Here is a 25,222-nt window from a genome sequence, read left to right as displayed (position 1 = left end):
TACATCTAGAAGCAGCTGCGCCAGTACTGGATAGCTCCTACCAGCCAAAAACTCTCCCTCCAGCTGGCATTTTGTCTCTGAGGCCTCAAAAAACAGGGCTAAGCTTTCTTTTCTTGGAAGGTTCTTTGAAAACAGTAATCCCAGCTCTACTGGTTATAATTCTTCCAGCCTGGGGTTCTCTGATTCAGTCCATGAATCAACAGCCCTAGAGGAGCAGAAAGGAGGTTTGGTTAGAGATGCTGGTCCGCTCAGGCTCCTTGAGGACTGGAGCAAAGTTAGAACTGAAGTTTGGGCTGAAACTGAACCCAGGGATATTGGCAGCGGCTGCCACCCTGGTGCATCTGTTGGTGTTGGCCTAGGTTGGAGCTGTGGGCAAATGCCTTGCCACAGTGCAGGCAGACATAGGGCTTTTCACCCTCTGGGCCACCTGATGGATGAGCAGGTAGGAGCTCTGGCTGAAGCTCTTACCACACTCACTGCAAGTGTAAGGCTTCTGACCTGAGTATGTTGGTGCTGCAGCAAACTTGAACTGTCTACAAAACTCTTGCTGCAACTGGAGTACTTATAGGGCTTCTTGCCTATATGGTAGCATTGGTGTTTAAGGAGCTTGGGGCTGTGGGAGAAGATTTTGTCACATTCTGAACAGGCAAAGGGTCATTCACCCAAGTGGATGTGCTGGTGTTCAGTGCATTGGATGCACTCACTAAAGCCACAGCCACACTCAGAACACTTGAAGGATCATTCTTCATTATGTGTGTATGTTTGTGTCATAGGCAGTCCAAACTGTGAAATTCCTGCCACACTCACAGCAATTATAAGGCTTCTCCCCAGTGTGTGAACATTGGGGCTTGAGCAGATAAGAGCTGTGCCCAAAGCTGTCACTGCACCAGGCAAAGCAGTAAGAGCTTCACACCCGTGTGAGCGCTGGTACTGTAACAGGTTGGAGCTAAAGCTGAAGCTCTTCCTGCAGTCCCCACAACAGTAGGGTTTCTTGCCTGTGTGGGCACTCTGGCGCTGGATTAGATTGGAACTAACGCCGAGTCTTAGTACATTCAGCATGTACAGGACTTCTCACTGGTATGCTGCCGTTGGTGTTTAACCAAGTCAGATCTGCGGCCAAAAGCCTCCCCACACTCTGGGAATTTGTGGGGCCAGAACCTTGAGTGGGAAACTACGGTGTGGCAAGAGATTGGAGCTCAGACTGAAGCAACAGCCACACGCATGGCAGAGGCATGGTTTCTCGCCGGTGTGTATCTGGTAGTGCTTAACTAAATCTAAGCCACGTTGGAAGCTTTTGCCACACTCCGAACAACACTACAAGGCTTGCCACCCACATGGCTGCTTTGGTGGTGAAGAAGGTCAGGGAGGTACGCTGCGATCAGTCCACACGCCCGGCACCCGAAGGCTTTGGGGAGTGCAGGACAGTTTGTCCTGTCAGAAGCTTCTTCCCTGGGCCAGAGCTCAACCTACATAGGCATTCCAAGTCCAGCAGCATTTCCCAGGCGGCCGGCTATCGCAGCCACACCAGGGAGGGCAGCTCTGGTGGAACAACTCCGCTAAAGAGGGTGAACCTCGGGGTTTCCTTGGGATGTCCAGTTCCCTGCCGCTCCGCCCCGTCTTAGTTCTCCCTTGCCACTTCTGGCGACGTTGACTGCATCGCCGTGAATAAAGCCCCGTTTCCTAAAAACCACCCATTCAGTTCACAAGCACAGCGGCAAGACATTCGGAACCCAGGGAATCCAGCACCGGAAGCGGAAATGCCCAATAGCCCGTGCCGCTCTAGGAAGTGGCAGGGAACGGTCTCGGTAGGTTTAACCCTCTCATTCACTTGACTGAGCAAGAGCTCCCAATCTGCGGCCACTAACAGCAACTTGACCCTTTTGGACTTGCTCGCGGTCCTGAGTCCGTCAGCACGGACTTCGGTGCCCTGGCCATCACTGTGGGCAGCGAAGCGAGCCGGAAGGAAAAGGGAGGGTCGCTGTGGTGGACACGCGGGGGACGGAATAGCCACGTCACTTGGGGCAGCACGGTACTGAGACTCCATGGTCGGACGTCTGGGTTCTCCAAAAGAACCAGCCCACTGCGAGCCGCCTGAGAGTTTCCCCTCCGTCCTATAACCTAAGCGTACTAAGCAAGGCGCGGACTACATATCCCAACATGCACCGCACACGATTCTTGGGTTCGCACGATTAGATAACCATTACTCTACGTGCCTTCAGCGACTGTCCAGAGGGCCGGGATTGAGAACTACAACTTCCAACTTGCAAAATAACTGCGGCGGCGCTACTTAAAAAGCGTCAGAGAGGAGGTGCGTGGCCACGCCCCTCCTCCAGTTCCGCTCCCTTGGACGGACGGCAAGGAGGGGGGCGGAGCCTTAGGCCTGAGCCAAGATGGCGGCTGCGAAACCGACTCTCACGGACTCGCTCTCGTTCTGCCTCGCGCAGCTCACAGCGGCGGCCGGGGAGGGTCTAGGTGGGGGAAAGGACACAGCTACCAACGAGACACCCTTGGGCCGTGCGCTCTTAGCCCTCCGCACACGCCACGTCAAGGCAGCAGGGGGAATCGAGCGCTTCCGGGCGCGCGGCGGGCTCCGCCCCCTTCTCGCGCTGCTGCGGCGAGCGGCGGCAGCGGGTCCCGCCCCGTCCCAGGCTGGCTCAGGCTCCGCCCCCTCGTCGGTCGAGTCAGCGATTTATGATGGCCCCGCCCCCTCGTCGGGCCCTGCCCCCTCCTCTGCGTCGTCGTCGTCGCCCTCGCCGCCAGCGCGCCTGCGCAAGACCCTGGACTTGGCGCTCAGCATCCTAGCCAACTGCTGTACGGAAGGGGCGTGCCGGACTGAAGTGCGCAGGCTCGGAGGCATTCTCTCTTTGGGTAAGTGCTCCGCCCTCATTTCCTAGAAGGATTCCACTCACAAATCCTTCCTTGTCTGGGCTTGGGCGGAGTCTTGAGTTCTTTGTGTTGTATGCTGGAAGAACACGCCTTTAGACCGTGCAACCTCCCCCCCGGCTCTCAAACCTTCAAGCCTTCCTTATAGATGATACCCAATCGTGACCAGATCAGATAATTACAGCCATTACCTGCGTGTTGGTTGTTGGGCACATCCCTCGAATCCGAGCTACTGGAGACCAAAGGGTTATTTGGTGACTTTTGGGTAATTCTTACCCTCCATTTATGAGGTTTATAGCAGACACTCCATGCCTACTGAGTGGCCCTGTGCAGAGCTCCCATTTGGTGAACTTGAGGTCAGAAGTTGTGGTTTTCTGCAGTGAGCTAGACCGAGAGAACCGAGGCTAGAATTCCTTGTTATAAAAGTGAATAATAATAGCTACCTTACAAAATTGAAGTAGTGAGAAGCCGAGTACAAACATTGAACGCAGATATTCTAAGACTGGGTACTTTGAGGTATTAAAAACCAGCACAATAAGAACAAATCCTAACAAAAGATCGCAAGCGTTTGTTTACCAGCTAAGTTGGCGCCACCTTGTGGCAATGTGAACACAGTTTACAGAGTGCCTACCGGTTATGAAATTATGCCAGCTTTTTTTTTTTTTTAATGTTTATTTATTTTTGACAGAGAGAGAGAGAGACAGAGCATGAGTGGGGGAGGGGCAGAGAGAGGGAGACACAGAATCCAAAGCAAGTTCCAGGCTCTGAGCTGTCAGCACAGAACCTGACACAGGGCTTGAACTCTTGGACCGTGGGATCATGACCTGAGCTGAAGTCAGACACCCAACCGACTGAGCCACCCAGGTGCCCTGAAATTATGCCAGTTTTGATGAAATCTTAATTTTTTTGTACAAAACTAAAATTTAACATATTTTTAAATTGTATAAAATGCACCTGGACCATAACGTGTTTGACAAGAGGCCTGCCACATTAATAAGTCCTCAATAAATTATAGATCTTGTTATTAGCATATAACTCTCATCATTCAATCACTATTCTGTATTAAAAATTTGTTTTTAACATTTATTTATTTTTGAGACACAGAGTATGAGTGGGGAGAGAGCAGAGAGAGAGGGAGACACAGAATCTGAAGCAGGCTCCAGGCTCTGAGCTGTCAGCACAGAGCCCGATGCAGGGCTCGAACCCATGAACTGTGAGATCATGACCTGAGCCAAAGTCAGACGCTTAACTGACTGAGCCACCCAGGCGCCCCTTTTCTGCATTTTAAATAACTCCTATGTCCGTCCACATTTATTCCTTCTTCTTTCATGTGCCCAGAGACTGGTGCCCATGTGCTGAGCTGTGGTGGTAGCTGACTTGCTTTAAGCCACTGTCCTTTCTCACCTTAACAAGAGTCTCCTTGCCTCTCTCCCTGCCTTACTCTTTTTCCCTATAATCCATTCTCCCCATGGCTACCAGATTGTATCACTTCACTTCTATTCTTAAAACCCTTTGTGGTTCCCAGTGCCCTCATGTTCAAGTCCTGCCTGATCCCTTGGGCTGGCATTTGAGGCCCTTCATGAGGGCATAGCACAGACATTGGATCTCACTTCTGGGCCTTTGCAAAGGCTGCTTCCAAACTTGAAATGCCCTGTAGCACCCCCATCCACTATCTTTCTAACAAATACCTACCTATTTAACCTTTCAGATCCAGTAAGTGTCAGCCTCTTCTGGAGGCCTTCCCTGACCCTCTCAGGCCACATTCTTAAGGTCATTAATGAGAGAGACAAGAAGGGGCAGGACCCTCAAGAGACCAAATTATCTTGCAGTGACTATTCTTCAGTGCGTGAAGACAGACAGCATCCAGAACAGAACAGCCCGTGCTCTGGGGAACTTAGCCATGGAACCTGAGAGCTGTGGGGACATCCATTCTGCTGGTGAGAAAGCTATGAGTGTGGAGTTAGCTAGGGCTTGGCGTGGGAGAAGGAGCGTAGGTATCTCCTTGCTCACTCTTTGTACTCCTTTTCCCTCTCCAGGTGCTGTTCCCTTGCTGGTTGAGAGCCTGACAGCCTGCCAGGACTCCCAGTGCCTGCAGAGTGTGGTGCGTGCCCTCCGCAACCTGGCCGACTCACCCCAGCACCGCCTGGCCCTGGCACAGCAGGGAGCAGTACGCCCTCTGGCTGAGCTTCTGGCCGCTGCCCCAGACCCTGCACTGACCTTGGCCCTAGTCCGTGCCCTCTTAGAGCTGAGTCGAGGCTGCTCCCGGGCTTGTGCTGAGCAGCTAAGTCTGGGTGGAGGATTAGGCCCACTGGTCAGTTTGGCCTCCCACCCCAAAAAGGCAGTACGGGAGGCAACTATCTTGATCCTTGCCAACCTGTGTGCCCAGGGCCTTGTACGGCCTGCATTGGGCAATGCTGGGGGTGTGGAAGTACTACTGGGTGAACTCCGGCGGCGCAGGGGACCTAATGGGGCTGGCCCAGCCTCTCAGCAGCCCCTGGTACGAGCCGTGTGCCTGCTGTGCCGGGAGGCCATCAACCGGGCCCGGCTGCGGGATGCTGGTGGTTTGGAGCTGTTGATGGGCCTGCTACGGGACCCTCGTGCCAGTGCCTGGCACCTTCGTGTCGTGGCTGCCCTCGTGGGCTTCCTGTATGATACTGGAGCCCTGGGCCGGCTACAGGCTCTGGGACTTGTACCTCTCTTGGCTGGGCAGCTGTGTGGTGATGCTGGTGATGAGGAAGAAGAGGGAAGAGAAGCTGCTTCCTGGGACTTTCCTGAGGAGCGGACCCCTGAGCGGGCAGAAGCTGGAAGCTTCCGAAGCCTAAGGTGAATCCCCACCTGATTGCTGTGGGTTGAGGACTCTGGCTGTCTTCACTACCCCATTCTATCTCAGTCAACTCTTGTTGACTCTGATTCCTGATTCCTCATTCTCCCCGGACATGACCACTTTCTAGTCATCATTAAACATTCTTTTTCCTGAGTCCATCTTTGGCCTTGGCTCTACGCCAGCACCTCTGAACTTTGGGACCCAGACAGGTTCACTGGACCATTTTTACTTTGTTGTCTGTTCACCCCTCAATAGAATATAAACTCTGGTAGGATGGGGACTTTAGTTTTCTTACTGTTCATGCCCGGTACCTAATACTGGACTTCGTACATAATAGGTATCAGTAATTGCTGACTGAGTTGGGGTATTTTTCCCCATTTCCCTTTCTCTCCTATCCCCCCTGGCCTCATTTCCTCTCCCTGGCTTCAGTCACTTAGTTTTACATGACAGCTCTTTGGCTCTGCTCCTTTGTTGTGGTTCTGGGTTCAGTCTCCCCATTTTCCCCTCTACAGGTCATGGCTGATCTCTGAAGGCTACGCCGCAGGCCCGGGAGACATCTCTCCTGACTGGTCCCCTGAGCGATGTCCCCCACCTCCACCGCCACCGGAGCCAGCTGAGCCAACCAGCCCCACCCTGGGCCCAGCTTCACTGCGGACGCCTCGCACACTGCGCACACCTGGCCGCAGCCCTGCCGCCACCTCTGAGGAGCCTTGGGGCCGCGAGGGGCCAGCGCTGCTGCTACTGTCGCGCTTCTCCCAGGCTCCCGACCCAAGTGGGGCATTGGTGACCAGCCCAGCCCTATGTGGCCTGCTGGCCTATGTGACGGGCTCACCGGGTCCACCGAGCCCACGTGCACTGCGCATCCTGGCACGCCTTACCTGCAACCCTGCCTGTCTCGAGGCCTTTGTGCGCAGCTATGGTGCTGCACTGCTGCGTGCCTGGCTTGTGTTAGGTGTTGCCCCGGATGATTGGCCCACGCTGCGTGCCCGCCCAGTTCGACGCCAGCACCGGGAGCTGGGTGTGTCCCCCATAAGAGGCCCCATCCCCCTCTGGTTCTGGACTGAGAACCTCACTCTGCTGTTCATAGCTTTCTCACTGCCCTGCCCAGCCCACCATCCAACCTCAGTCACCAGGTGGGAAGAGGGAGGGACTCCCAGCATGCAAAGTTCTGCTCCATCCTCTGCCCAAGTCTTGGGGCCTGTGTACCCCAACACCAGGCTTGGTCCTAACAACTTAGAATCATGTTTGTCTGTATTTCATTACCCAATATGCTCTTGGTTCTGCACTATCCTGATTGCCTTCCCACTGGGCACACTGAGTTAGAAAACTCTGGCTCAGGCACCATATCCTCCTAGCCCCCCCACCAATCCCAACACTGCCAGGGACTGCCCTGTCTTCTGTGTCTTGACTGCAGATTATGAGTCCTTTAGAACCCAGATGTACGTACGCCCTGACTATCACACTTTGTTCTTGCCCTTGATCTTCAGTTCCTAGCATCTGGACCCTTTCCCTCTAGGGCCTGCAGTCCTACCCCCTTCCATGCCGTGAGGTTTTAGCCTCATTCCTTTGAAGGACCCAGAGTTGGGACATCAACTCCCAACCTGACTTGCTCTGCCCATCTCTGCAGGTGAGATGCTGCTGCAGAACCTGACTGTGCAGGCTGAATCACCCTTTGGAGTGGGCGCCCTCACTCATCTGCTGCTCTCAGGAAGCCCTGAGGACCGCGTGGCCTGTGCACTGACCCTGCCCTTCATCTGTCGGTGAGGGGGATGTGGGTGCCTCATAGGGATCAGGGGAGCAAGGTTGCCATTCCCTAATGCCACCATTTTTCACCTTCTGAAAGATTCCCTTTCTTCCCAAAGGAAGCCCTCTCTGTGGCGCCGGCTACTTCTGGACCAGGGCGGCCTCCGGCTCCTCCTCTCAGCACTAACTCGGCCAGCTCCACATCCACTCTTCCTCTTCTTTGCTGCGGACTCCCTTTCCTGCCTCCAAGGCCTGGTGTCTCCCACTGTGAGCCCAGCCCTCCCACCTACAATCCCTTTGGATCTAGATGCCCCCTCCCCTTGCCTTTATGAACATCTGCTGGGCCCAGCCCCCATCCCAGCCCCTGACCTTCATTTCCTACTGGACTCAGGCCTACGGCTCCCTGCCCAGCGAGCTGCCTCAGCTACTGCCTCCCCTTTCTTCCGGGCCCTGCTAGCTGGCAGCTTTGCCGAAGCCCAGATGGACCTGGTGCCACTTCGAGGCCTGTCACCCAGTGCAGCCTGGCCTATCCTGCATCACTTGCATGGCTGCCGGGGCTGTGGCGCTACACTGGGGCCTGTTCCCCCACCAGGCCAGCCCCTGCTGGGCTCAGAGGCTGAGGAGGCACTGGAGGCTGCTGGCCGTTTTTTGCTCCCTGGGCTGGAGGAGGAGCTGGAAGAGGCTGTGGGCCACATCCACCTGGGACCCCATGGTGGCCCAGAGTCAGTGGGTGAAGTATTCCGCCTGGGCCGGCCCCGATTGGTTGCCCATTGTGCCCGCTGGGCTCTGGGGCCAGGGCAGTGCCCTCGGAAACGGGCCTTGGCCTTAGTGGGGCTTGTGGAGGCAGCAGGCGAGGAGGCAGGGCCGCTGACTGAGGCTTTACTGGCTGTGGTAATGGGGGTTGAATTCGGGGGCAAGGGTTCCAGCTTAGACTGTTGATGTCCCCTGGGAGGGGATCCAAGGATGAGTTGGCTATGAAGGAGGACTCCCTCAGAGCAGCATAAGAGGAAGCTGAGCAGAAGTCACCATTGAGGACCGATGAGAGAATGGAGCTGTACCCCAGGATGATGGTCTGAAGACGCCAGGGTCCGAGTGTGGGACCCACAGATGAAGAACGGCCCAGGGCTCCAGGCACCTGGCCTGGGCCAGCCTTCCAGAGTTGAGATTAAAAACTTTGGAATTGGATACCCCTATTGTGTGGTGTCTCTGCTTACTTTCCTGTGGGAGTCCCCCCACTCCCTTCACCCATCAAACAGGGTCTTGTCCAAGTTGATGTGTCTCAACACAGGCCACCCTTGGCATGTAGGAGTTTAATAAGTAATTATGCAGTGGTTCCTGGAGTCCTGGGATAGAGTAGAGTACTGGGAGAAGCCTGCTTTCTGCTTATGCAACTTCATTGCTCAGGTATCCAGCTAGACATACAGACTTTGGTTAGTGTCTTTTGAAGGGGCTGGGCTGAGGAAATGTGAGTGTGGGGATGTATGTCCAAGGCCTTGGCATTACTGTTTCCTGAGTGACCTTTGCTCATCTTGGGTCTTCAGTCTCTGTGTCTGTTTTCATCTCTTGGACGAAGTGTCCTTCTGCTATTAGCCTGAAGGAAGACCTCTATGTTCCTAGAGTCCCCAAACCCCTGTCTTAGTTTTGCTCAGAGAGGGCCAGAGCTCCGGGTTGTATTCAGCTTATGTTGCACTGTGTATGATCTCTCAAGGCAGGATCTACATCACCAGGATCCCAGATCACTAAACCACTCAGGTGGCAGCCTGACTTCAAGGAGGGTGCCCGGACTGGCTGCCAGTTAGCTTCTGGGGAGCTAAGGTTGACACTTGCTATCTCTGTGCTTCTGTGAGTGTCCAGGTCTCTGTTCTTGGGTTGTGCATTAGAACTACCCAGAGAGCTTTTTAAAAATACTGATGCCTAGGCTCTTTCTCATTGAATTGGACTGAGGGGAGGATGCTCTGGGCATCAGTATTTTTAAAAAGCTTCCCAGGTTGTTTTAATTTGCTGCTGGGTTGAGACCCACAGTCCAGGGACTGCAACACTGTTGTGTCTGTCCAAACTCCGCTCTAAGTGTTCACTTCCACCTTGATTTCCAGGGGTCTCAGTCGAGGGAAGGCCCCTTGTTCCTTTGTGGATGGGGTCTGTGTCTTCTCTGTGTTCACCAGTATCTTGGGAAAGGGCTCTTTCCCAAGGGTCGCCTCAGTGTTGGGGAAAGGCTTTGTCTTGAAGGCTGGCTGTGGTCTGGTTGCCTGAAAGTGTTTTCCCTGAGTCTGCATGGGGCTTGGGCCTGGGTTCAGTTTACCTGTGTCTATATGTTTGGTTCCAATTTTTGGAGAGAAGGTCCTGGCTTAGAGGATGGGAGAGTTCATTGTGTCTATCTGTCTCCATTTCTGAGAGATTTGTGTCTAGTATATGTGCCATTTGGGATCTGTTCATGTCATTGCTATCAGGGTCTCTAAGGGAATGTCCCTGAACCTGCTGTCTAACTGATCCTTAGAATGATCACTTCTGCCCGCAACCCAACAATTCTGTCTGGGGCAAGTCTCTCTGGAATGGCCTGAGTGGACAGGGGCTCTATCAAGGACTCAGGGTGCTAGCCTTGGTGGGGGGTGTCTGCTTGGGGGCCTCAGTCTGGTCTAAGAGTCTCACTGAGCAGAGGATCTCCAGCTTGGTCTGGGAGAGCCTCTTCTCTGACTTTGGCTCAGGCAGCCTGGGGCTCCCTGTAGCTGAAGCCAAGGCTGGGGTGTGGCTGCCTCTGCGGCAGACAGGCGGGCTGGGCCTGGGTGGGCCTTGGCCCTCCTTCCTTTACACGCCCCCATCCTGGGTTCTCCCGTTCTTTGCACCCTCGCTACCCACCCCCCCCCCTCCCGCCCCCCACCAGCTCCATCCCAGCGGGTCCCGGCTTCCTTACATGGTCACGGCCGGGCCTCCAACTCCCGGACGTCCCTCACCCCCCGCCCCCACCGGACACAGCCCCCGCCCTGCTCGCCCCGCGCGGTGCGCCCGTGCCCCGCCATGGAGGACCTGGGTGAGTGGGGCTTGGGTCCCCTTATCCCCAGCTCCTCACCACCATCTAGACCGGCTTCCTCATCCTGGAGCCCCCTTGCACTCCCCAAATCGCCCCATCCCTGCCTTCTGTCTTCTTGATTCTGGTCTTTGCCCGCGCCTCCTTTCCGACTCCACGTCCCCCTTCCTGCCTCTCCCTTCCTGCCTTTCCCGGACTGGCCGCTCCCTCCCTTCTTCCCTCGCTCAGCTCCCTCCCTTCTTCCCTCACTCAGCTCCCTCCATCACAGGCTGCTGACGGATGGGCAGGGAGGTGCAGCGCCTGCCAGTGGGCGCCTGGGCTCAGGGGCTCTGGGAAGGGAAGGGCTAAAGGGGTCTTGGGGTCAAGGCCTGGGAAAGTAGATGGGAAGGGAGAATATGAAATCGAATTCTCGAGAAGAAAATGGGCCTGCTCAGAGTTTAAGAGAAGAAAAGAGTTAAGGGACCCTAAGTATGGTAGGGGTCGGGTCTTTCCGCCTAGAAAGAGAACAGATGAGTGCCAAGATGCCAGGAAGAGGTTAAGGGTTCCACTGTGGTACTCAGAGATGAATAAAGGAGTAGGGACTTCTAGGTTCTGGAAAGGAAAGGATTCAAAGGATCTAGTTCTGAGGATGGGTGGGTGTGGGGGGTTGTCTTGGAGGAAGAAGGAGGACCCAGGCATCTCCTCCTCCTGGTCTGTTGGAAAGGCTGTACTCTCCATGGAAGAGAAGGGGTTCAGGCACCCTTCAGTAGGGGGTGCTGCTCAGTAGGGGTAACCGGCTTGTATGGAAAATAAGCCAATCAGAAAGCAGGTCCCAGGAGACCTGCCAATGAGGAGCATAGGGTGGGACCCAGTACCTGGAGTTGTGCCAGAGCTGAGCGAGTCTGTTTAGGTGGGGGAGGGGAGCAGGAATTAGTGGGCAGAAAGAGCATCCAACCAGAAAACGGGGTGCCAGGCATACAGCCAACTGAGCAATTTGGGGTGAAGCCAGATTTGGCTTGCGTAAATCGTCAATTTTGACTGCATCAGGGAAGATGCAGAAAGTAAAAGAATCAGGTGGTTTTTGTGCATGACTCCCAAGATGAGCCATTTGGGATGTTTTTGGTCATAAATATTCCCTGCTGCACTTCTACTTCTCTGCCTTGGTCTGGTCTGTGTTTCCATCTGATTCTTAACTTCTGCTCTTAATACTGGCTTCTGTCCTCCTCAACTACTGCCTACTTGGAACTCTTATCTTCTAATCTCTTAAGTCCCTGTCTCTGCTCTAACCTTAACCTCTCAACTTCTCATCCTGACGGACTCTCCCCTGCAGATGCCCTGCTGTCTGACCTGGAGACCACCACCTCACACATGCCAAGGTCAGGGGCTCCAAAAGAGAGGTCTCCGGAGCCTTTCACATCTCCCCTGCCCTATGGCCACCAGTCACAGGTGAGATCAAATGTGGGGGACTGGGGTGATACTAGGGCCAAGTTTGGCCAGGGCTAGGAGAATCTGAGCTTGAGTGGGGCAAAGTATAGGCCTATCATCCCACACATGCATCCTTCTCTCTGTAGACAGGATCTGGGGAGTCTTCAGGAGCTTCTGGGGACAAGGACCATCTGTACAGGTGAGGGTTCTGGGAACTGCAGGAAGTAGAAGCCAATTAAGACTCAGGTGAAGAGGCTTGGATTCCCCACCCCTGAACCCAGGCTTCCACCCTGTTTTCCAGTACGGTGTGCAAGCCTCGGTCCCCAAAACCTGCAGCTCCTGCGGCCCCTCCATTCTCCTCTTCCAGTGGTGTCTTGGGCACAGGCCTCTGTGAACTAGACCGATTGCTTCAGGAACTTAATGCTACCCAGTTCAACATCACAGGTACCAGGTCACAGAGATAGGCCTTGATGGGATGGGGACACGGTGGAGAAGGGAAAAGACTGAGGGGTATACTCTTCCAGAGTAGCAGCTAACGGGACACAAGTCTTAACTGGAAGGGGATAGAGTATGACCCCATATCCAGTGCCCTTCTCTCCTCTCTGCAGATGAAATAATGTCTCAGTTCCCATCTAGCAAGGAGACTGCAGGGGAACAGAAGGAGGACCAATCTGAGGACAAGAAAAGGCCCAGCCTGTGAGTTTGATATGGCTGGTAGAGCTGGGAGAGAGGTGATAGATGCCTGAATTACTGGAGGATAGCATTCATTATTCTGGGTGGCTCTGAGCTAACACAAGTTGTGTTCTTCACAGCCCTCCCAGCCCATCCCCTGTTCTCCCAAAGCCTTCAGCAACCTCGGCCACCCTGGAATTGGATAGGCTGATGGCTTCACTGTCTGACTTCCGTGTCCAGAACCACGTGAGTCAGGTAGGAGGTGGGCCAGTGTGGATTTGTGGCTCCCCAACCCCTTTTAGAACCATCCACTTCTTCTGCCTTGCTGACTCAACTCTCATGTCCTTCTTGCTGCAGCTTCCAACCTCTGGGTCAACTCAGCCACCAGTGCCAAGCTCTGTGAATGAGGGCTCCCCATCCTCACCAGGGCCAACTAGCAAGGGCAGCCTAGACACCATGTTGGGACTGCTGCAGTCTGATCTCAGCCGCCGTGGTGTTCCCACCCAGACCAAGGGTCTCTGTGGCTCCTGCAATAAACCTATTGCTGGGCAGGTAAGTGGAGAACTGTGAGTAGGGAGATAGAGGCCCATGGATCCATCCTGAGAGCCAGATTTTGTGTTGTTTTCTTTTAGTAAATGACTCTGGGAAGTGGGTATTACTGTTGTTCATATTTTACAGATGAGGAAACTAAAGCTCTGAGTCACATTGCACATGAGTGGTAGGATGAGAATGAGAATTCCAACTCAGTTACCATTTATTGTGGTTCTACTTTGTGCAGGCACTATTCTAGCTCTCTTACAAACCTCCATCTCTTAGTCTTCACAAAAGTCTTATTGGGGCCACCTACCATTTCTCAGTCATCCACAAAAGATGTTTCTGCTCCACCAGCATCCGGTGTGTGAACTCTGGCTCTTGGCTAATTGACTGAGTAAATGTTGTTGACAACAGCTGTGCCCAGTGGTTGACCTAGATCCTCTTGCTAGATTTAGTGCCCTGCTTCCATCCCAGAATTTTTAATCTTAGCACAGCAGGATGGCATTGTGACCTTTTTGGGCCCTAGTCACTTTCACCTTCATGGGTCCCTCCCTCCATTAAATTAAAAATTAAAATTGTGTTTTATGACTGTGTTGGTATGAAGAAGAATTTCTTAATATTATATATTAAATCATTTTCTTCCAGCTCATTTTTTTCTTCTGATTTTTAAAGTAATTACAACATTTTCATGGGCTTCTAAAATTATTGAGAGTCCTAAGTACTGTGCTGGAAGACCTGGGTTGAATCTCTGTCACTTACAGACTGACTTGAACATTAGGTTCTTCATCCTAATCTCTTAGGGTGAGTGGAGAGAAATGAGTGAAGGGAGTCAAATGGTAAAAAAAAAAAAAAAAAAAAAAAAGAAAAGAAAAGAAAAGCAAACTTGAAATGTGCCATGTAAATCTTAGCTCATTGGGCGCATGGCAGCTCAAGGACCACTCTGATCCAGGCCTCACCCTCAACTCACAGGTGGTGACTGCGCTGGGCCGTACTTGGCACCCTGAGCACTTCATTTGCGGTGGCTGTTCCATGTCCCTGGGAGGCAGCAGCTTCTTCGAGAAGGATGGAGCCCCCTTCTGCCCTGAGTGCTACTTTGAGCGCTTCTCCCCACGTTGTGGCCTCTGCAATCAACCCATCCGACATGTGAGCTGCACCTGTCCCACAAACCCCACCTCACCCAGGGTGCCTGTGGGGTGGGCCCCATTCAAATCACAGCCCCCCGCACACCCATGCTAAGCCCCTTGGCCTTGTCCAAGGCCCTTTGGACTCCACCCACTCTCTTTGACTTCCAAGTTCCTTGTTAGGTCTCTTGTGCCTCAAACTCCTACTTAAACCCAATTGCATAGGTTCAGGGTGGGAGAGGAAGGGAAGAAGGGATGGAAGGCCATACTGAGTGTCCTTGTTCATGCCCCACAGAAGATGGTCACTGCCTTGGGCACCCATTGGCACCCAGAGCATTTCTGCTGCGTCAGTTGTGGGGAGCCCTTCGGAGATGAGGGTGAGAGCTTGGCTCCAGTCTTGAAAGCCACCGGTCTGCTCAACATCCCGCCTAACCCACTTTGGTCCAGCCTGCTAAAACCTTCCAAGTCTTCTGGCCCCACCCTCTCCCACTTGCGAGTCCCCATCCTATCCCCTCCCACTAGGCCCCCACTCTAGACCCCATCCCTCCCTCTCTACTGCTCAATCTGACCACCCCTCATCTGGCCTTCCAGTCTCAGATCTTGCAAGTCTTGGGTGCAGCCTGCACCCTTTTCTTTCCGCCCTGCTCCTGCCTCTAGGTTTTCATGAGCGTGAGGGCCGCCCCTACTGTCGCCGGGACTTCCTGCAGCTGTTCGCCCCGCGCTGCCAGGGCTGTCAAGGCCCCATTCTGGATAACTACATATCCGCGCTCAGCGCCCTCTGGCACCCGGACTGTTTCGTCTGCAGGGTGCGCTGCTAGGGGGGGAGGAGTGGTGGGGGGGGGGGTGCGGGGAGTGGTGGATGGGGAGCTGGGCCAAAAGGGGAGCCCAACTAGGAGCCTAGGCCCAAGACAGGGTGTGTCACATCTGGGGTGGGGCTGTGGAGGGTGGGGTTGCCACAGTGGGTTATTAAGCTCCTAAAGTGAGTTATCTGGTCAGGGGATTGTTGGCTGACCCATCCTTTCACGGCCACCCTCCCCCAGGAATGCTTCGCGCCCTTCTCGGGAGGCAGCTTTTTCGAGCACGAGGGACGCCCTCTGTGCGAGAACCACTTCCACGCGCGGCGTGGTTCATTGTGCGCTACGTGTGGCCTCCCGGTGACCGGCCGCTGTGTGTCAGCCCTGGGCCGCCGCTTCCACCCAGACCACTTCACCTGCACCTTCTGCCTGCGCCCTCTCACCAAGGGCTCCTTTCAAGAGCGTGCAGGCAAGCCCTACTGCCAGCCCTGCTTCATCAAGCTCTTCGGCTAATGGCTTGTGGGGCTCTCCACCTGCCCCTGATGCCCCCACCCAGGAGACTAAGGCCCCAGAGACCCCCACTCTTCCCCAAAAGACGTGCTCTCCTGACCCAAAGGCCTTGCTCTTTGAGCTTGGGGCTCTCCCCACCCCATCCTGTGAGGCCCCACCCGCTAGAGAGACCCCCCCACCCCCAAGGTGCTGTACTCTTAAGTTCTCTGTGGTCAATTCAGAAAAGATCTGGCCAGTTTCAAAGCCACACTGCTCCAAAGTGGGTCTCACAAGTAGAGCCACCCTGCGTGAACTCTTCACTTTATCCCCAACCTTGAGGGAGCCCCCTTATGGGGCAATTCCTAATAATCAGAGGACAGGACAAGACATCCCTGCTCCCTGCTCCCTCACTATTCTGAGCACTTTTTTTCTACCTGCATAAAAACATGTTCCACATCACACTGGTGCTGTGTCTCTGACTGCCCTGGGGTGGGGGTGCGAAGTGGGGAAGCCTTGCATGGTGAAGCCCTGCCTCTGGTGTCTCTGGCTGCAGCAGGTTCTAGGTCATCACCCTGTGGCCGCAGTGGACCTACAGCCTCAGCCGTTGCATGCTGTCCTTCACATATCAAATGAGCCTGCGCAGGATTGTACAGATATTGGCAAGCCAGGACAGGAGCTCAAGCTGGGCCCCGTGGAAACTTCCCACCCTCATTCCCCACTTCTTTAGCTCCATGTATTCTTGAAATAGGCAATTAATCTGTCTCCACCCTCACCACCTTCCTTGTCTAATTTCCAGATTTTTAAGACCCTCAGAGAGGGGTTCCATCCAGAAGTACCAGTTTATGCCCACCTTTTGGATCTGGGCACTAAGGCACAGCTTCCCTCTTATTTATGTTGACTCATTACATCTCCCCTAGGCAGAGAATGACATGTGGGATGGTCAAGACAGTGACTGAAGGAAGCACTAGGGGCTGTAGGAGCCAGAAGAAGGCTTTTAACTCAGATCAGGGGTCAAGGAGCTAAGCCACAGCAGAAAGGGGTGGGGCCAGGGATTTTTAGGTGTGGAGTTTAGGCTCTGATTCCCCAAATCCCTTTCTGAGCCCCTGAACCTTCACTTTGAACTCTGCAATTCCCTAGTGAGGGGGCCTGGATTCCTGGATCTAAACTATAAATCTGGATCTAAACTATAGCCTTTGAGGCTGAAAATGATGGATTGATTCTCAGAGGTCCTTCCTACTTAAGGAAGACCTGGTAGCCAAGGAGAGCATGTGTGGGTAAGAGACAAAGGTAAGATGTTCTCTGTCCTTGCTTCGAGCTCACCACCCCATATCCTTTCCTAGGTCTTCCCAGGCCTCCTGCTCTTCTCCTTCCATATATTCTCCCTGGGGAATGCTGTCTATTTCCTGGATGGTAACTACCTCTCTTTCTTGAGAATGCTCAAATTGGCCAGCTCCTGTCTCAATTCATTCATTCATCAAGTGTTCTTTGAGTATGTACTGTGGCAGGTTCTATACCAAGTGCAAGGAGACCATAGGGAACCAAGCAAACATGCTTCTTGACCTCTTGGAGCTGAAGTCTAGTAGAGGAGACAGATGACAAACAAGTACACAAGTGACATGTGTAATGAACTAATGGAGACTTTCCTGATGGTTTAAGTGAAGTTCACTCTTCCCCCTTGTTTCCATCCGCAGCACCTCCCTAGTCCCTCATAGCGCTTATCTAATGCAAATAGGTGTTTATTTGTTGCTTGTTTATGTCTGTTTCTGAAACTTGAATACAAGCTCCTGAGAGCTATCTGTCAGATTACACATTTGTTTTGCTTACCATTGTCTCTCCAGTTTCTAGAATGCGATCTAGCATGTGGTAGGTGCTTAATAAATGTTTGTTAATGAAGGAAAGAATGAAGAAGAAAGGAAAGGAGGGAAGGTGAAAAGGGGGAAAAAACAGAACTAAGTTGGGGAAGGGATTACTTTAACCAGATAGTCCCTGTGAATATGTAATGTGTAAATTGAGACTTGGAAGGTTGACAAAAGAAAACAGTCAGGCAAAGAGCTTAAGGAGAGCATTTAGGGGAGAGGAAACAGTAAGACCAGGAGGTAGGAAAGAGTTTGGCATATTGAAAGAAAGGAAAGAAGGCCATATGGCTGGATTAGAGAGAGGAAGGGGGAGAGTAGTAGAAGGTGAGATCAAATAGGAAATAGGTACCATATCATGAAGGGTCTTGTGGGCCACAGGACAGCAGATAGATTTTAAGTGCCTATAATCCCAATATGCCCAACACTTGCACCTGGATTTCTCTCAGGCACTTCAAATTCATCACCCCTTGAGGCAGACACTGTGGATGCCCTGCCCATATCCACTTGAACCACTATGTACACAGTTCCCAGACACCTAGTCTCCCCAGCTGCTCCCTGAGTTTCTCTCTGAGGGTGCTCTCTGAGATAACAAGTGTGCTCCTGCACCCAGCAGGCCTGAAGTAGGAGGGGGAGGTTCTGTAAACTTAGAGACAGGAATTGATAAATACTCTAGCTCCCTGGCTCTGAGGGGTCAGTTCTGAGGTGTGTTCTCCACATGTATCTCAAAGAGTCCTCATTGGGATTGTTCACAGTGGTAGCCTTTTAGTCATCATTCCCTTTATTGGTTTTTCTTTTTCTTTGTCTCACTTCCCTACTCCTTCATAGTCCTTCCTGGGATCACCTCCTCAGGAAAACCCTTGCCCTAAATTCTCATCTTAGGGTCTGCTTTTGAAGGGACCTAAACTAAAGCATTCCTTAAATATAACTCATATCCCCCTAAAATATTGTTTTCTGTTCTCTATCTCAGGCATGAACCCAACTGTCATAATCAGACATCCAAATCTGGTCAATTCTTCTAGAAAGGCAGAGATACTGATATTTATCAACATCTTCCCTTCTTATAGTCAGCCCTGTGCTGAGCAATGGGACTCCAGGGATGAATCTGATCATTTCCTGCTTGTGAGTAGTCTCTAGTCTGCTGGAAAGACAGACCTGGACCCATGTGAGGACAACACAATGTGCTCAGAACTGTATCAGAAAAGTCAGAGAAGTCTTTCCTGAAGAGTTGACATGGACTGGGTACTGAAGGCTACCACTTGAGAGTTAGGAGTGAGCCATTTGGGAGGCAAGAAGGCACTCTAAGCAGAAAGCACAGCTTAGGCAAAAGTTTGGTTGTGTGAAAATACATGGGCTGGGCAGGGCAAGGGAGGTGGAGGGAAATATGATTTCACTCTAGGTTTGGTATAGAGGACCAAGGGGAGGGGTGGTCAGGAGTCAGGGTGTGGCAGGCCTTGAACATCAGGCTAAAGAGTTCCTACTTCCTTCCTAGTATGATGGGGAACTGGGAAGGGTTTCTAAGCAGGGGAGTGACACTGTCAGATTTGGGTTTGAAAGTGATCCCTCTGGATTAGTCAGAATCAGGAGATTGGCTCAGCCCTACTCCCTAGATCAAGGCTGAAGGGTGAGCAATTTTAGGGGATGAAAGGAGAGATTTTGAGTCTGGGGCACTGGGGCAGGGGTGGGAGCTAAGGCCCAGGAAAGAGTGCTCCTGAACTTGAAAGTGACCAACTCCACTAGATGAGCTTTCGGCCTTGATGTGACCTGACTCAGCTAAATGAAGCTGGGGAGGGGAGAAAAGACCTGGGGGAGTTGTCGGCTCACTGCTCCTGAGGTAACCATTAATCCCTCTCCTGGGGAAATCCAGGGGCTGGTCCCTAGAGGGACAGATCCTAGGCAGAATGGAGGAACACATGGAGGCAGGCTCCGCACCAGGACTGGGAAACCAGAGGGTCCTAATTAACAACCTTGCTGACATCCTGGTCATTGCTGCTTATTTCCTGCTGGTCATTGGTGTCGGCTTGTGGGTGAGAAATTAGGGTGCTTCTGGGGGTCAGGATTCTGGGCCTGGGGGAAAAGTCTCAGGCAGACCCTATGTTCAGCAGGGGCAGGATGCTTGGATCTTTGAGGGAGACACCTGGGGCTGAGGGGCAAGCAAGTCTTTTGATAGCCTCAGGAAGGCGCAGCCAACACTCATTCCTTGTCTTCCCACCTTTGGATTGGGCTATTTGAAGGGGTCAGTGGATTTCCATCAGGGACAGCATTCTAAATGAGGTCTCTGTTCCCCTGTCTACATATCTGACCAGAAGCCTATTCATGACTCAAGGTCTCAGGAAAAGTCAGGTCAAATCCAGCCACACTTAAATGTGGGTGTTTGGGCACTAGGTTGGGGCCTGGGTTGCTCTGGGTGCCTTGGAGGAGGTTGGGGCAGGGGGTTGGGTGGGAACCATCAAAAGAGCCCAGGACTGGTTAATCTTCAGCCTGAAACAAGGCTGAGGAATGTGTTGAGAAGGCTAATGAGGTCCAAAGATGTGCCCTGAACCCAAGTCTCCTCCCACTCCTGTCCCTCAGTCCATGTGCAGAACCAACAGAGGCACCGTTGGTGGCTACTTCCTCGCGGGACGAAGCATGGTGTGGTGGCCGGTGAGAGAGGCTGTGCCATGGAGTGGGAGGAGGCCTAGAGAAGCAACCTAGTTCACCCCCACCTCTGGCCATCTAGGTCGGGGCCTCTCTCTTTGCCAGCAACATCGGCAGTGGCCACTTTGTGGGCCTCGCAGGGACTGGTGCTGCAAGCGGCTTGGCTGTGGCTGGATTTGAGTGGAATGTGAGACCCCCCCTTTTTTGCCAATAACCTCCACCCCAGTGGGAGCCCCTGGAACTGTCACATCTGCTCCAAGCACGGGGGATATAAGACTGGATGTGGGACTTCCCAGTAGTGGGGTGTGGTTGGGCTTTGAGTGAGGGTCGCACATCTTGCTTGGAGGCAGGGGAACGTTGGAGATGACCACTTTCAGGGAAGGGGTAGGTCTTGCTCCTGACTTGCTGTCTAAGCCTCGACCAGCTACTACCCTCTGTGGCCTTGAGTTACTCCTCTCTGAAGTAGGGTGAAGAGCCTTAAAGATAGTGAAGTCCTTATTCTGATACTCTCTTGAATCTGTGGCCTGTGAGGATCTCTGGACCAAATTAAAGCCCCCTGCAGAAGTGGGAAGGAGACAAAGCTCTGGGACTGAGGCTTGTCTTTGAGGGTTGGGGAGACCAGGGCTTCCTGGAGGAGGAGGCCTCTAAGCAGAGTCTTGAGGGACAGAAAGTTTGCGTGGGTGAAGAGAAGAGGGGAAGTCGCCCTTCCTGGCAGAGGCTGAGATCAGGCTGAGGAGTCTATGGTTGGATTCATGTGCTGGGGGGTGGGGGGATAGGACCCATCTTAGGAAGAACTGGCCTGGGAGGATTGGCAGGGCTCTAGTTAAAGGCCCAAGAAGGTGTCAAGACCCTGTCCCTTAATGTCCAGGGCCCAGGGTCCAGGGACATCCTCTGCAGTTGTATCCTCTGAGCCCCCATTTGGACCTTTCCTTGGTGTAGCACATTCAGGAAGAGGTCTCTTAGACTCTAAGGGGAGGGCTAACTCAAGGAAGGATCTCAGTCATTCTCAGCTGTCATGCTGTGCCCGCAGGCGCTGTTCGTGGTGCTATTGCTCGGCTGGCTCTTCGCGCCCGTGTACCTGACTGCGGGTGTTATTACCATGCCACAGTACCTGCGCAAGCGCTTCGGAGGCCATCGTATTCGCCTCTACCTGTCAGTGCTCTCGCTTTTTCTGTACATCTTCACCAAGATTTCGGTGCGCACTCATGGAGGGGCCCTGGAAGGGCGGGATTCACGGAGTGGAGGTCTCTAGAAAGCCCTGGAAGGGGCGGGACCAAGGAAAAATCGCTGTAAGAACCATGATGGAGGTAGGGTCTGGAAGGAGTAGGCTTTGGGGCTGGGGCCACAATAGGTGGGACCTGGGAGGCCAGACCTTCGAAAAATGAGAGAACCTCTGAAGCGTGGCCACGTAGGGTCATGGTCTGGAAAGGAGATAGACCTGGATCCCTTGCCCTGGTTCCCGGGTCCTGACCTGTGCAATCACTCCTTCCCCCAAGGTGGACATGTTCTCCGGGGCAGTATTCATTCAACAGGCTCTGGGCTGGAACATCTATGCCTCCGTCATTGCCCTTCTGGGCATCACCATGATCTACACTGTGACAGGTTGCTGTGGCAGGGGCTTAGGGAAGGAATGGGCTGGGGAGATGTGCTGGGAGCGTCACTAAAGCACATTCGGCTCACTAAGCCCTGCCTCCTGATGCCCGGGTACATGAGCCTGAAGAATGGGCCATTTCTTTGAAATTTGCTCTCCAGGAAGGGGCACAGTTTTCAAATTTGCACAAAGACACCATATGTACGCGGGGCAGCCTATTTGGGCTATCTCCACTAACACAGACCCTTTACAGGAGGGCTGGCAGCGCTGATGTACACGGATACTCTGCAGACTTTCGTCATTCTTGGCGGGGCCTTCGTCCTCATGGGTTACGGTACGGAGCTCAACCAGTGGGGGAGGGGCACGGAGGTTGCAAGTTGCAGAGTTCTCCACCTGGGAGCAGAGGCAGCGCATGTCTCCAGCATGTGGGTCCTAGGGAGGGCCTTGGCGTGGGCCCCAGGTCCCCTGACAGCCTTGCCCTCACAGCCTTCCACGAGGTGGGCGGGTATTCGGGGCTTTTCGACAAATACTTGGGGGCAATGACGTCGCTGACGGTTTCTGAGGATCCGGCTGTGGGCAACATCTCGAGTTCCTGCTATCGACCCCGGCCCGACTCCTACCACCTGCTCCGGGACGCTGTGACAGGGGACTTGCCGTGGCCTGCACTGCTCCTGGGTCTTACCATCGTCTCAGGCTGGTACTGGTGCAGCGACCAGGTGCGGGGTCAGGGCTTTAGCCGGGAGCTAGGCCTGGGCAGAACCAGAACCGCTGTGAGCAGGGCTGAGATGGGTGGAGCCAGAACACATCTGTGGGAGCCCCACTGCGTGGTCTGAGGGGTCGGGAACTTGGCCAGGATGGAGTTAAACCAGTGCCACTGGGATCCAAAGAATTTGGGTCTGTAAGTGAAAGCGAATTGCCAGCAAGTGAATTGCTGAGCCAGAGGCAGGCCTGAATTAGGGCAACCAGTTAAGGCAAAGCCTGAGGGGCAGGGAATCCAGGACTGGTCACAGATTGTTGAACGGACCTTGCCCCAGGTCATTGTGCAGCGCTGTCTGGCCGGGAAGAACCTGACTCACATCAAGGCGGGCTGCATACTGTGCGGCTACTTGAAGCTGATGCCCATGTTCCTCATGGTCATGCCGGGCATGATCAGCCGCATTCTTTATCCAGGTAACGTCTGCAACCCCACCCCCATCAAGTGTCCTGTGCCCCATCCAGCCCCTTTCTTGTTGCATGCATTCAAGTGCCTGTTTCCCATTTCTGTTACCGTCCTTTGATTTGGGAATCCAGTCACCCAGTCCCACCTCCCACGAGGGGTCCCATCTCTCTTCCACTAGGATCTCCCATCCCCACTTCAGGGATCCGAGTTCCCAGACAAGGTCCCGTTCTAGCCATGTCACGCTCTCTTGCCTGCAGATGAGGTGGCGTGTGTGGTGCCCGAGGTGTGTAAGCGTGTGTGCGGTACCGAGGTGGGCTGCTCCAACATTGCCTACCCGCGGCTGGTCGTGAAACTCATGCCCAATGGTGAGGGCAGTCGCACTGCGGAGATTGCCACTGGGAGGAGTGACCCCTTGCCAAGCCCGCACCCTCCTGGGGACACGTTGGTGGCCCTGGACTCACAGTTACAATTGGCCCGCAGGTTTGCGTGGACTCATGCTGGCGGTCATGCTGGCTGCGCTCATGTCCTCACTGGCCTCCATCTTTAACAGCAGCAGCACACTTTTCACCATGGATATCTACATGCGCCTGCGGCCCCACGCAGGGGACCGTGAGCTGCTGCTAGTAGGACGGTGCGGCCTGGGTTTCCCCCAGGTCCTGCCCCACAAATCAGCCTTGGGGTGGGGGCAGAGAACACTCGGAGGATTGGGGGAGATGGGGGTCCTGGGTGTAATCTGCTGATGGCCACCCACTGCAGGCTCTGGGTGGTGTTTATTGTGGCTGTGTCAGTGGCCTGGCTACCCGTGGTGCAGGCAGCGCAGGGAGGGCAGCTCTTTGATTACATCCAGGCAGTGTCCAGCTACCTGGCGCCACCTGTGTCTGCTGTCTTTGTGCTGGCGCTCTTTGTGCCCCGTGTCAATGAGAAGGTGAGCCTATGTGTAGGTTGTGAGCTTGGGTCAGAATTGGGGACACCTGGAAGAGGCTGACATTCTCTCCCCTGGCAGGGTGCCTTCTGGGGACTGATTGGGGGCCTGTTTATGGGTCTGGCACGCCTTATTCCCGAGTTCTCCTTTGGCTCGGGCAGCTGTGTACGACCCTCCACGTGCCCAGCACTCTTCTGCCGTGTGCACTACCTCTACTTTGCCATTGTGCTCTTCGTCTGCTCTGGCCTCCTCATCCTTGTAGTATCACTGTGCACAGCACCTATCCCACGCAAGCATGTAAGTGCCAGTTTCTGGATGGGTACCAAACATGCACCATGTGTGTGAGTGTAGCCCTCTCTACCCCTAGTCTGCCAGTCCACTTCCAGGAATGCCCAGTGGGGAAGACCTGAATTTCTATGCTGAGGGTTCATTAAGGGTAGGCTGGGAGTCCAGTTGGAAGTTGCATTTGTAAAGCAAGAACAATGTTTTATTTAAATGACATTTATTTGAGGTGGTCTGGGGGGAGGTGGCTTGAAGACTGTCCCACAAAGTCCCTGGCATGGCCTGTGGAACTCAAAACACAGGATCTGACTGGTGGCTGAGAGGGGCAGAGTACCATTTTGAAGGCCCACAAAGAGTTTGGTCTTATGCTGTTGCAGGGCAGATGTCCCAGGGTAGGGTTGATTGGGGGCCAGGACAAAAGAGCTGGGCAGAAGGATAGGCTGGTAGAGAAGGGGGGAAAGGCAACAGGAGGAAACTATGTGGACAAATATCCACAGGAAGGTACACTGTTAGCAGGACTAGAAGACCAGGGTCTAAAGTACTACAATTTGAATGTAGAGAGGGACCTGGGTTGATGAAGCAGGGGGTGAGCAGGGCCAAGAACTTTAAACACACAGTTGAAAGGCCTAGGTTTAGTATGAGGGCAAAGGGCAGCCATGGAAAGTTGGGTTTGAGTGAACGGAGTCTGGATTAAGTATATAGGCTGGACAGAGGGTGCTAAGGGGGTACCAGGTGGACAAGAGACTTCAGGGTCTGGGGTGGGGGAACAGCACTTTCACTTGGTCCCCACTCCCTTCCCCAGCTCCACCGCCTGGTTTTCAGTCTACGGCACAGCAAGGAGCAGCGGGAGGACCTGGATGCTGATGAGCTAGAAGGTTCAACTTCACCCCCTGTACAGAATGGGTGTCCTGAACATGCAGTGGAGATGGAGGGTAAGGCACTGCTTCAGGAGGCGGGGCTAAGGACTAGGGGAGCCAGGTTTCCTCAAATTAACTGTAGGGTGTCAATTTTCCCTAGAGCCCCAGTCCCCAACACCGGGCCTGTTCCGCCGGTGCCTGCTCTGGTTCTGTGGAATGAGCAGGAGTGGGGCAGGTAGTCCCCCAGCCCCTACCCAGGAGGAAGTGGCTGCAGCAGCCAGGCGGCTGGAGGACATCAGTGAGGACTCGAGTTGGGCCCGTGTGGTCAACTTCAATGCCCTGCTAATGATGGCCGTGGCCACATTCCTCTGGGGCTTTTATGCCTGAGGCCAACCGTGTTGGACACCATGAGCCACTGCCAGGGCAGGGCTCAGC

At 53.8% G+C, this 25,222-nt stretch overlaps 3 protein-coding genes and 1 pseudogene across 8 annotated transcripts; 3 read left to right on the top strand and 1 right to left on the bottom strand.

Annotated features, from left to right (window-relative positions):
* Nucleotides 1–748: 748 nt before the first annotated feature.
* LOC122210299 lies at nt 749–1,897 on the bottom strand (annotated as a pseudogene).
* A 457-nt stretch (nt 1,898–2,354) lies between these two features.
* On the top strand, nt 2,355–8,635 carry ARMC5 (armadillo repeat containing 5). 3 transcript variants are annotated; one of them, XM_042922572.1, is made up of 6 exons: nt 2,355–2,868; nt 4,713–4,820; nt 4,920–5,706; nt 6,220–6,725; nt 7,335–7,467; nt 7,570–8,635. In XM_042922572.1, the coding sequence occupies exons 1-6, from the start codon at nt 2,391–2,393 to the stop codon at nt 8,387–8,389; spliced, it is 2,832 nt and encodes a 943-aa protein (XP_042778506.1). In that variant the 5' UTR covers nt 2,355–2,390; the 3' UTR covers nt 8,390–8,635. The 3 variants fall into 3 exon arrangements, with proteins under 3 accessions (XP_042778506.1, XP_042778507.1, XP_042778508.1); XM_042922574.1 differs by lacking the exon at nt 2,355–2,868 and adding an exon at nt 2,933–3,148; XM_042922573.1 differs by lacking the exon at nt 4,713–4,820.
* A 1,788-nt stretch (nt 8,636–10,423) lies between these two features.
* Nucleotides 10,424–15,945, top strand: TGFB1I1 (transforming growth factor beta 1 induced transcript 1). Of its 4 annotated transcripts, none has more exons than XM_042922600.1 (11): nt 10,424–10,475; nt 11,782–11,897; nt 12,023–12,075; nt 12,178–12,320; nt 12,485–12,572; nt 12,689–12,794; nt 12,906–13,100; nt 14,052–14,225; nt 14,499–14,580; nt 14,861–15,009; nt 15,244–15,945. In XM_042922600.1, exons 1-11 carry the CDS (start codon nt 10,463–10,465, stop codon nt 15,508–15,510), a joined length of 1,386 nt encoding a protein of 461 aa, XP_042778534.1. In that variant the 5' UTR covers nt 10,424–10,462; the 3' UTR covers nt 15,511–15,945. The 4 variants fall into 4 exon arrangements, with proteins under 4 accessions (XP_042778534.1, XP_042778533.1, XP_042778535.1 ...); XM_042922599.1 differs by having other exon boundaries at nt 12,689–12,803; XM_042922602.1 differs by lacking the exon at nt 10,424–10,475 and adding an exon at nt 10,790–10,945 and having other exon boundaries at nt 12,689–12,803.
* Nucleotides 15,946–19,240: 3,295 nt separating this feature from the next.
* On the top strand, nt 19,241–25,174 carry SLC5A2 (solute carrier family 5 member 2). The gene is made up of 14 exons (XM_042922915.1): nt 19,241–19,366; nt 19,911–19,982; nt 20,059–20,163; nt 21,007–21,171; nt 21,473–21,578; nt 21,821–21,901; nt 22,054–22,283; nt 22,602–22,737; nt 22,984–23,091; nt 23,207–23,357; nt 23,483–23,651; nt 23,730–23,945; nt 24,733–24,862; nt 24,948–25,174. Exons 1-14 carry the CDS (start codon nt 19,241–19,243, stop codon nt 25,172–25,174), a joined length of 2,022 nt encoding a protein of 673 aa, XP_042778849.1.
* Nucleotides 25,175–25,222: the final 48 nt, after the last annotated feature.

Source organism: Panthera leo, chromosome E3, assembly GCF_018350215.1.
Source record: "Panthera leo isolate Ple1 chromosome E3, P.leo_Ple1_pat1.1, whole genome shotgun sequence".
Classification (NCBI taxonomy): Eukaryota; Metazoa; Chordata; class Mammalia; order Carnivora; family Felidae; genus Panthera; species Panthera leo.
This window is presented reverse-complemented; position numbering and strand designations above follow the sequence as displayed.